Below are 10,988 nucleotides of genomic sequence, written 5' to 3'. Positions count from 1 at the left end.
TGTTGGTCCCCACACGCAGCACTGGTCCACAGTCAGTCCACACCCCGCGGAGCAGCGGGCGTTGGTCCACACGGTGCAGCAGTGGTCTGCACACCTGAAGCTGGCTGTCCGTCCACACACACGACGTCGGTCTGCACCCCGTGGAGCAGCGGGTGTCAGTCCATACACACGCTGGTCTGCGCCCCTCAGAGCAGGGGTGCTCTTCTATGTGTGCGTCAGTGCAGTGTACACACGTGTCACTCGTCTGCACCCCGTGGGGCAGTGACTGTTGGTCCCCACACACATTGGTCCATGCCCCACGGAGCCACGTGGTACAGTGTCAGTGCCGCAGTGCCGGGCTGCCCCTCTCAGTCTCCCGGCTGTCTTTCTGCAGGGCAGTCAGGACCTGGGGACGGAAGGAGATGTCCCGGGTCAGTCTGCAGCACACACTGAACAGACAGGGACAGATGGTGGCAGCTTCCTAACTGCCTCTGTCATCCTCCAAGCCAGACCCAGTGTGGTTTCTCACAGAAACCATATATGCACATACACCCCCCCAAACACAGCACATCTACATGTGCACTCACATGCACACACCACACGGACACACATGCACTACACATATACTCACTCACATACCATACAGACATGCACTATGCATACTATGTGTGCACATAACACATCTACACATGCAGTCACGTGTGCATGCCACATGGATGCATGCACTACACATACACACACCATACATGCACCATGCATACCACATGTGCACATAACATATCCACATATGCAGGCACGTGTACACACCATAGACCCACACACTACACGTACACTCACACACATACACACATGCACCATACATACCACATGTGCACACATCTACAAATGCAGTCATGTGCACACACCACATGGACACACACATGTACTACACATATAGTCACACACATCACACACATCACACACACATGTACTATGTATACCACATGTGCACAGTCTACACATGCACTGATATGCACACACCACACACACACTACATGTATATTCATACACCATACATGCAGTACTCATACCACATGTGTACATGTCTACATATACACTCACACACCACATACACACAACACACATTACCACATGCACATACATAGCACACCTACGTGTGCATTCATGCACACACCACATGCACTACACATACACTCACATACCACATATGCAGATACACATCTATGCACACACTCACATGTACACACCACACACGTGCAGCACATATTACCACATGTACACACACACATCATACCAACACATGCAAACGCACATACATATACACTACATATATACTCACGCACACACCATACACACATACATAATGTGCAGAAACATGTCTACACATTCTTGCACGTACCACACAGAGCACACACTACCACATGTACACACACACCTACAGATGCACTCACACAGGCACACATGCACTACGTGTATATTGACACACGCCATACACACATGCAGCACACATACATGTGCACACAGCACACACACAGCACACATTACCACATGTACATATACACAATACATCCACACATGCACTTGTGCAGACACCACACACACATATACTCACACACATGATACACACATGCAACATGTGCACATACACACATTTATAAACTCATGCACATACCACCCCATGCCCAGGTGCCACGCCCAGACACCCCCAAAGGGGAGCGGATTAACCCAGTGAGGGACCGTGCAGTCACCAGGCCAACACCCTGCCCCTGGCCCCGCAGGGACCCTGGCTCAGGGCCAGGGGCTCTGGGTTCTCTGCCTCAGCCGGCTCTGCTCTGCATGTTGCCTCCAATGCCGGGTTCCCTGTGGGGCAGAATTGTACGTGGTGCCCACCATGCCCAGCCATCCCATGGCCAGACCCTCTCACCGGGCAGCGGGGCACCCTCAAGTCTGATAAAGGCATGGCTTCTTCTGGTGCCTCCCTGGGCTCCCCCAAGGTGGCCACTTCCTCCTCAGCCCCCAGCTCCTGGCTGACACTGTCACTTTCAACAACCCCTGGTCCATGGTGGCTGCCATGATGGTCCCTCTCACACGGCAGCTCCTCGCCCCACACACCCTGTCCTGGGGTCCCCAAGCAGCTGAGGCTCAGAGTTCACACCCAGACTATCCGACTCCAGAGCCTTTATACAATCTCAGACCCCTGGGCCGAGCACAGGAGAGACTGTTCAGCCTCAGGTAAAGGGGATCGCCAACCCAGCACACACGATGGCTGTGTCACTCACCAGTGCCTTCACCTGGCCCAGTGTCGTCACGATGCCCACGTGACCCACCCTCACCCTCATGGTCAGAAAAAGCTCCAGCACTCGGGCACCTTGTTTGAACCACTACTTTTGCCCTAAAACATAAGCAGCATACCCACAGCACTGGGCTAATCTGCTCACCTTCTGGGGGTGTCTGGGTGGGGTGCCTGGGTGTGGTGTGAGTATGTATGTGTTCATGTGGTCTCTGTGTGAGTACATGTACAGTGTGTCCATGTCTGTGTGGTATGTGCATGTGTAGATGTGTTGTCTTTGTGCACATACGGCATGTGTGGTGCATGTGTACGTGTGGCGTGGGCGTGAGTGTATGTGTAGCTGTGGTGTGCATATGAGTGTGTGCATGTGGTATGCATGTACATATATGGGATGGGTGGTGCATGTGGTGTGTGTGCATGTGTGCATGCAGTGTAATGCGCACATATGGGATGGGTGGTACATGTGTGCATGTGCTATGTGTGTGAGTGTATGCACACATGCAGCATGCATGTGCACGCACAGGGTGTGTGGTACATGTGTGTGGTATGAGTGTACGTGTGCATGTGGTATGTACATGCACACACAGGATGGTGGTGCGTGTGGACTGTGTGAGTGTATGTGTGTGCAGCATGTATGTGTACATATAGGATGTGTGGTGCATGTGTGCACATGGTGTGTATGTACACATGCAGGATATGTGGTGTGTGTGTAAATATGGTGTGTATATGTGCATGTGACATGCACATGCACATATGGAATGTGTGGTGCATGTGCTGTGTGCACGTGTGTGGTGTGCATTTGAGTGTATGTGTGCATGTAGCATGCATGTGTACAGGATGGGTGGTGCATGTGGGGTGTGTGTGAATATATGTGCACACACGGCAAGTATGCACACATGGGATGTGTGGTGCATGTGGCGTGTGCACTCTGTGTTGAGTGTGTGCACACAGCACACATGTGTACACATAGGATGGGTGCGTGTGGTGTGTGTGAGTGTATGTGTGCATGTGGCATGTATGTACACATATGGGATGTGTGGTGCATGTGGTGTGTGCAAGCGGTGTGTCATGTGGTGTGCATGTGTGTTTCACAGAAAAGTGACAGTGAGGTGTAGGAGGGAAGCCCCACCCCGCCTGCCAGTCATTGGCCAGCCCCCACAGCAGTCTCCGCAGACCTGGAGTCAGCAGGACTTTGAAAGCTGGCTGGAGATCCGAGCGACAGGGCACTGGCTGATGCTGAGATGCCTCAGGGGCATTATTTGCAGAGAGCGCACGACGATGGGGCGGATGGCACTGCTGGGGGCCAGCTGGGGGCCAGGTGCCCGGGTGCGTGACAGTGATCTCTGTGTTGAGACTTTCCAGCAGTGCAAACCTGACACACCAGGAACAAGCCCTGCTCGGTGTGCGGGGGAAGGTGTGAGCAGCCACAGAGATGGACGGCTGGCACTCAGGCTCAGGCGCTGGGAGCAAACACGGGGCCAAGAGCCAGGGTGGAGGGTACCTGGGAGGGAGCGAGCTGGCAGATGGGGGCTGGTGACTGCAGACCCTCGGCTAAGCTGCGTCTGCCCACGTGGCCACTAGGGAACAACCACAATTTACCCAAAGGGAGGCGCACCCTCCGCTGCCCGCAGTCCTGGCTCCTGTGCGGGCTGCGGCATCAACGAGCGGCCCATGGAGCCTGTGGTGTCGGTGTGCAGCCCACAGGGCCTGCAGCGCCTTGGCAAACAGCCCGCCCTGCTTTCTGTCTCAGCAGCCTTGCAAATGGGGGCCAGGGGGAGGAGGGCGGTGGGGGGGGGCACTTCCCTCCCTGCCCCCGTCTGTCAGAACCAGTCAGGGCGTGCCACCGTCAGGGCAGGGCCTCACCGGGTCTCCTCCTTCCCCTAGATGGCTTCCTAGGCCGCTCGGCAACAGTGCAGCCCGCGGGAGGCAGCGGGGAGCCCGTACCTGCGCCCACTTCCGGCTCCGGCTCTGCATGTGCACAGCGGCGATGGAGCTGAAGAGCTCTTCGGGCGGCAGGCGCTCAGGCAGCCTGGTGAGCAGCTGCGCCATGTGGATGAAGTCCATGTCGGCCAGCGCGCCCTCCAGCAGCCGCAGCAGCCCGAGTGCCGTGCGGAACAGGAACTCCTCGCCGTCGCGGCAGAACACGTCCCACACGCGGCATGCCAGATCCAGCGGCAGCGACCTGCTGTACAGGGTGAAGATCCTGCGAGCAGAGGGGACCACGCTTAGGCCAGAAGCCGACCCCGCGGCCTGGAAGACACCACGCCTCCTGAGCACGGCCCAGGCGCAGCCAGCCCCTCCACCGCCGACATCAACTCAGAGTCGCCCAGGCACATGCTCACTGGGCACGTGGGCACACTCCCCTGCAGGACCCGCCGGGCCCAGCTGGTGTGACCAGACAACAGGGCGCAGGCTTCACAGTGCAGGCCAGCGGAGCAGACGCCCTGAGCCACTGGGTGACCACCCTGTCCACCGGTCGCACAGCCCTGAGCAGTCACCGTGTCACAGTCTGTGTCCCAGACCCCAGATCTGGATGGGCTCTCCCGGGCGGGGCCCAGCACTCTGGGACCCCCCCCCCCCCCGCTGCTCGGACAACCTGAGAGCCAGTTAGATGCCCCGTGGGTGCTGGTGGCCTGCTGGGGACCCTACACCACCGCCATGCAGCAGGCTGCACTGCCCCCGGGCCCACAGCCACCTCCTCTCTCTCCCCAGCACCAGGTCCAGCACGTGCTTCCTTCGCAGAGCGAACAGCCGGGTGGCGGATCCCAGTGCAGAGTCGGACTGTGGGGCTGCTGCCAAGGCCCCTCTGCCATCAGCACACACTCGTCCTGGGTGCTGGCTTTCACGGGGACCTCCTGCCCCTGCTGGGAATCGCTCTCTGCAACCTTCACCCCCAGTGAGTAAAGCGCCCTTAAGGAGGCCCACACTGGCCCAGATGCACAGGCCAGACCATCCTGACCCATGTGGCTCCCAACAGCCTCAGCTATGTGGCCTCAGCCCCAGGCTCCACCTCAAAACACTCACCGGTGGGGCCCGGAGAGGCTGGGGCTCAGGGGAGAAAGAAGCAACAGAGGGCAGGTCCCCAGGTTCCAGAAGGGCTGGGCCTCTGGACTCAGCAGATTCTCGTGAGAAGTGGGCCCCACGGCCCAGTCACATGTGGATCAGAGGTCAGGTGGCAGCTCTATCCTGTGCTGGTGGGGGCAGGGGAGGCCGAGTGGCTGGGTTCAGCATCTCATCCCCCAAATCACCATGTTCAATGCCAAATCATGAACCGCCCAGAACATCTGCTCGTCTGTCTGGGTTTCTGTCTCTTGGGGAAGTACCAACAACCCCGACAGCATCAGGACGGAAGATGCCTCACTCCAGGTGGCCTGACTCCAAGGACTGAAACAACAGCCAAGTTCCTGCCACACGCCCTGCTAGTGCTCAGACGCTCTCCTACCCCAACCCTCCTGGTCGCCCATGCACGACGCGCCTGGACTGCACCCAAAACTGACGACACACATCAAAACCTGAAAAACATACCCCTCGGCAGCCATGACACATGACCACGTCCACGAGCCCGACGCACGGTCAACTGAGTTCCCGGAAAGCCATGAATGTTCCAGACTTCCCAGTTCCCTGTCCTACACCAGCCCTGAAACCCCAGCTCTGGGAGCCTGATCTGACACGGAACCTCCAAGCTCCTTGCTGGCCTGCAACTGAGATTCTCTTCTCAGCACCTCCAAGCCTGGTGTTTCCAGGTGGACCTGGGTGTTGTGACAGGCAGGGGCCACCTGTCTCGTTTCAAGGACACACAGGGACACCTATGGAATCGAGCAGCTGACAGCTCACAGTGTATTCATATCTGTAGAACCAAGTAGCTTACAGTCCGGTGCATACACACCTGTAGAACCAACCAGCTCACACCCCACAACATATTCACACCTGTGAACCCAAGCAGCTCACAGCCCACAGCGTATTCACACCTGTAGAACCAACCAGCTCACACCCCACAGCGTAGTCACACCTGTGAAACCGAGCAGCTCACACCCCACAGCGTATTCACACCCATAGACCTGAGCAGCCCATGGCATATTCACACCCGTAGAACTGAGCTCACAGCCCACCACGTATTCACACCTGCAGAAATTGAGCAGCTCACACCCATAGCATATTCATACCTATGAAACTGAGCAGCCTACAGCAGATCACACCCATAGAACCGAGCAGCTCACAGCCCACAGCCTACAATGTATTCACACCAGGAGTCTGCTTGCTTTTCTGCCCCCCGCAAAACTGTCACCAGGACCATGTGAAGGAAGAGGGAAACCCCACTTTGGTTGCCACCTGTACCGTAAGAATCAACATCCCCTCTCCTCGTCCTCATCACCAGCAGCCCCACGGTGCCGTCTCTGTGACCCAGAGAGTTACAGTTAAAAGAACACTACCCTTTGGGCTGCTGAGTGGGCAGACATCAGCTGCAGTTTGGGGGTCCTACCCTTCTGGCTGCAGGCTGGTTTCCCACCACCCCTTCAGGTTTGGTGAGTTATTGGAGTGGTCACAATTTCACGGGGTGCACAGTTTCTGCACTTACGACTCCAGGTTATTATGAACAGAGATGGTACTGAGAAGACACCCCAGGGCGGGGTCTGGGAGCAGTCCCAGCTCAGAGCTTATGTCCTACAGGGACACGTTACCCTCCCCAGCTCTCACTGACCAGGAAGCCCCGGGCTCTGGATGGACTACATTCAGGGTGGGCTGAGTCTGTCCCCGCCTGAAGCTGTTCAATAGCCCCCAGGGGAGTCCTTCCAGGGCAGGCCAGTCCCCACCCCCACACAGATGTTCAGGTGTGGCCTGGAAGTCCCAGACCAAGGCACCCCCTGCCCTGCGGTTACTGCTCCGGAGCAAGGACAGAGGCCGCCTCCAGGTCCTTTACCTGCAGAGACAGACACCGTCCATCTAGGGGCAGTCCCTCTCCCTGCCTCGACTGCAGCCTCACTCAGCCCCAGTCCCTCGCCCCAAGCTCCCCTGCTCACTCCACCCTCCCAAGTTGGCTGAAACTCACTTCTGGTTATGCTCCCAGCTCCAGCAAGAGCTTGTGTGTCCCCTCTGGGGACACTGCCCTGGCTCAATGCTGCAGCACTACCACCTTCCCAGGGATGCCACGTACTGCTCTGGCCTGCAGCCTTGGCCCAGGCCTGAGTACCACGTGCTTGTGTATGAGGCTGGGCCAGTCGACTCTCTCCCCACCCTCAGACACAGGCCACAGGCCAAACCCACGGCAGTCAGGGCTCCTAGAGGCAGAGCTGAGTCTTCCGTCTCCTCTTGAGCCTGCAGAACCCACTGTGACTCAAGTCAGCACTGCTCCCCTGAGGTGGCCCTGACCAAGGCCGTGGTGAGCAGGAGCGGTTGGGAGGTGCCAGGAGGACCAGGGGCCCGAGAGCCCCGAAAGAAGCCAGCAGAGGACGGAAGGAGAGAGCAAGGAGAGCACACGGAAAATCCCGTCTTACCAATCGATCAGGTAGATGTCTGGAGTTAAGTTGTTTCTCTTGAAGTGAGCAAATAGCTTGGGCAGGTTCTCCTCAAAGAACACCTCAAAGGCAGCAAAGTAAGTCAGCATCTGAGGAGACAACAAGAAACACACCAATGAACTGACACTCAGCCTAAGTTCCCAGTCTACCAAATCAGCCCACCACACAGTCACACCCACAAAGCCAAGCCGCTCACGGCCCACCGCGCAGTCACACCTGCAAAGCTGAGCCAATCACGGCCCACAGTGTATTCACACCCATGAAACCGAGCAGCCCACAGCTCACAGCGGGTTCACACCCCAGAACCAGGCAGCTCATAACCCAGAATATTCACACCTGCAAAACCAAACCACTAAGCCCACAGCATATTCACACCCATAGAACTGAGCAGTTCACAGCCCACAGCTTATTCACAACTGTGAAACTGAGCTCACAGCCCACAGTGTTTACACACTCATGACGCTGAGCAGTTCACAGCCCACAACATATTCACACCTATGGAATCGAGCAGCTGACAGCTCAGTGTATTCATGTCTGTAGAACCAAGTAGCTTACAGTCCAGTGCATACACACCTGTAGAACCAACCAGCTCACACCCCACAGCATATTCACACCTGTGAACCCGAGCAGCTCACAGCCTGGAGTAGTCATAGCCCTGAAACCGAGCAGCTCACAGCCCACAGCGTATTCACACCCATAGACCTGAGCAGCCCATGGCATATTCACACCCGTAGAACTGAGCTCACAGCCCACCACGTATTCACACCTGCAGAAATTGAGCAGCTCACACCCATAGCATATTCACACCTGTGAAACTGAGCAGCCTACAGCAGATCACACCCATAGAACCGAGCAGCTCACAGTCCACAGCCTACGATGTATTCACACCTGCAGAATCTAGCAGCTCTCTTCTGTAACTCCTGACTCAGTCTGAGCAGCCGTGCTCTATGGGGCCCCCAGGCACCAGGCTAATTTGCCATGCCTCTCTCTTTAGTCGGGAGAATCAGACCCCAGGCAGCTGAGCTGCCAGCACGTGGTGAGGCTGCATGGAATCCTATCCCACTGCAGAGGTGGTCTTCTCTGAGACCTGGGAATGGCCTGGTGTCACAGACTGAGTTGTGTCCTCCAAAATATGTATCATCTGATGTGGTACAAAACTCAAAATCATTTGGAGGCAAAAAAAAAAAAAAAAAGGGGGGGACCAGGTTTGCTGGTCCAATGGAGCCTGGTGTAACCACTGAGACTATGGCCCCTAGCTGCCCTTCAGGTCTGGAATTGAACCCACAACTGTGGTTTCCAGCCAAACAAAGTACAGGCATGTGAGTTAAACATTTACCTCAAGTAGATACACGCCCTGGAGAGAACAATCATGGGAGAAGGAAGGGCTGCTTATGCACAGGGAGATAGCTCAGGGTGCAGAAGAGTATGAAGGGATGGACACTGGGAGGAGGTAACTATGGGGAGGAAGTGGGAGGGGAGCTGCTGCATTGTAAATTTTGGTCAATGACATGAGACAAAGTATATGTGAACTGCTGTATGAAAAGTGAATTTACTCTGTAAATCTTCATCCAAATCCTAATAAAAAAAAAAAAAAAAGGTTTTATCTTGTTGGTGGGTGATTCTTCTTAGTGGTTGGCAGTTATACAGTGATCCCCATGAAGTGGTCTGATGGGATCAGTCCATCAGCTGTAAGGGGACTAGGGTGGGATGCAACACCCTTCATCAGGACCCAGCCCTGATCCAATATAAGGGGAGCTTCCCTGAGGTGTGGTCTGCATCACCTTTTGTCTTACAAGAGATAAAAGGGAAAGAAGGGAGCAGAGAGGGGGACCTACTACCACTGAAAAAGAGACAGGAGTGTCCTTTGGACCCAGGGTCCCTGAACTGGGATGCTCCTAGGACCAAGGGACACAGAGAGAAAGGCTTCCCCTAGAGCCGGTGCTCTGAACCCCGACTTGCAGCCACCTACACTGTGAGAGAGTAAACGTCTGTTTGCTACAGCCCTCACTGTTTCTGTTACAGCAGCACCAGAGACTAAGACATCTGGGAAAGCAGAGCCCAGCCCTCACCCTTTCAGAGAGGTAAACGCTAACTAACATCTGAGGTGAGGACCTTCCACGCAGTCGAGGAAAACACTGGAGGAGAGGACCCGACACCGTCAATGGTGTCTGTCACCCCACCTCTGACAGGTGGCCTGGCAGGGGACCTACTGCACAGGGGTGGGCAGAGCTGGGCTGGGAGGTGGCCTGCGCTGGTTCAGGGCCCACGTCTGAGCGGCCTGCCTGCTCTCACTGACCCTGATGACCTTCCTCTTCCTCAATGAAAAGCAGTGTGTGAACCACTGGCTCCTGACAGGGCAAAGTCCAGAGACACTTTTGGTCGTCACAACCAGAGTGGGATGGTGCGGGCATCGGGAGCAGGGGAGGCCAGGGACACTGCCCAACATCAGGGCACAGGACAGTGCCCCATGGTAGAGCACGCTCTGGCCCTGGGCGTCTGCAGTTCTAAGGCTGAGGGAATCCTATCCCACTGCAGAGGTGGTCTTCTCTGAGACCTGGGAATGGCCTGGTGTCACAGGTCTCACTCAACATGGCAAGTCTGTGCTTGTCCCTTAAACGTGTAAGCTAGACTCCCAAGCTCAGTTTTGATCATGTGTTTCCAAAGTAGAAACTTGGGGTCCTCACACTGAGCAGAACCTCAGACAGCAATCATTTTAGTACATGTAAAAAGATAACACTGAATTCACATTCAGGAACTGTCTCCAGGAATGACAATCGGCCCATGTTGTGTCCACGGGTTGCTCGTGACAGCCGGCAGGTGTTGTGTCCACGGGTCGTCTCATGAGTGGTGGCTTCTCCCCTCTCGTGTCTGACTTTCTGAGCTGTTTCTCTGGGAAGGTGCGTCTTCTCTGACTGGGAGAGCAGGAGCCGTGACTGTGCGCCGTGGAACACTCAGGAAGGACGCACGCCAAGCAGGCTGTTTGCAAACGGCATCAATGCTGTGGCGTCCCCACTGCCGCGGCTGCTCGGGCAGCTGGACAGTCCATGCTGCTTCACACTTCGTTTTTTTTTCCATGTACATTTTTTTTTTATTATGATTTGGGTGAAGATTTACAGCAAATTTACTTTCCATACAGCAGTTCACATACACTGTCTCATGACATTGACCACAACTTACCACAATGCAACAGCTCCCGTCCCACTTCC

General features: G+C 55.8%; 1 protein-coding gene across 1 annotated transcript in view; it reads right to left on the bottom strand.

Annotated features, from left to right (window-relative positions):
- Positions 1–319: 319 nt before the first annotated feature.
- The window catches only part of TBC1D14 (TBC1 domain family member 14), a 127,842-nt gene continuing 117,173 nt past the window's right edge, over positions 320–10,988 (bottom strand). Inside the window, exons 11-13 of the mRNA XM_007956302.1 lie at positions 7,762–7,871; positions 4,214–4,472; positions 320–385 (exon numbers count right to left, since the gene is read on the bottom strand). Coding sequence (XP_007954493.1) covers positions 320–385; positions 4,214–4,472; positions 7,762–7,871 — 435 coding nt within the window. The remainder of the gene's footprint in view (positions 386–4,213; positions 4,473–7,761; positions 7,872–10,988) is intronic.

The sequence above is a fragment of the Orycteropus afer genome, unplaced genomic scaffold, assembly GCF_000298275.1.
Source record: "Orycteropus afer afer isolate SDZICR_OR568_19922 unplaced genomic scaffold, OryAfe1.0 scaffold00605, whole genome shotgun sequence".
NCBI lineage: Eukaryota > Metazoa > Chordata > Mammalia > Tubulidentata > Orycteropodidae > Orycteropus > Orycteropus afer.
This window is presented reverse-complemented; position numbering and strand designations above follow the sequence as displayed.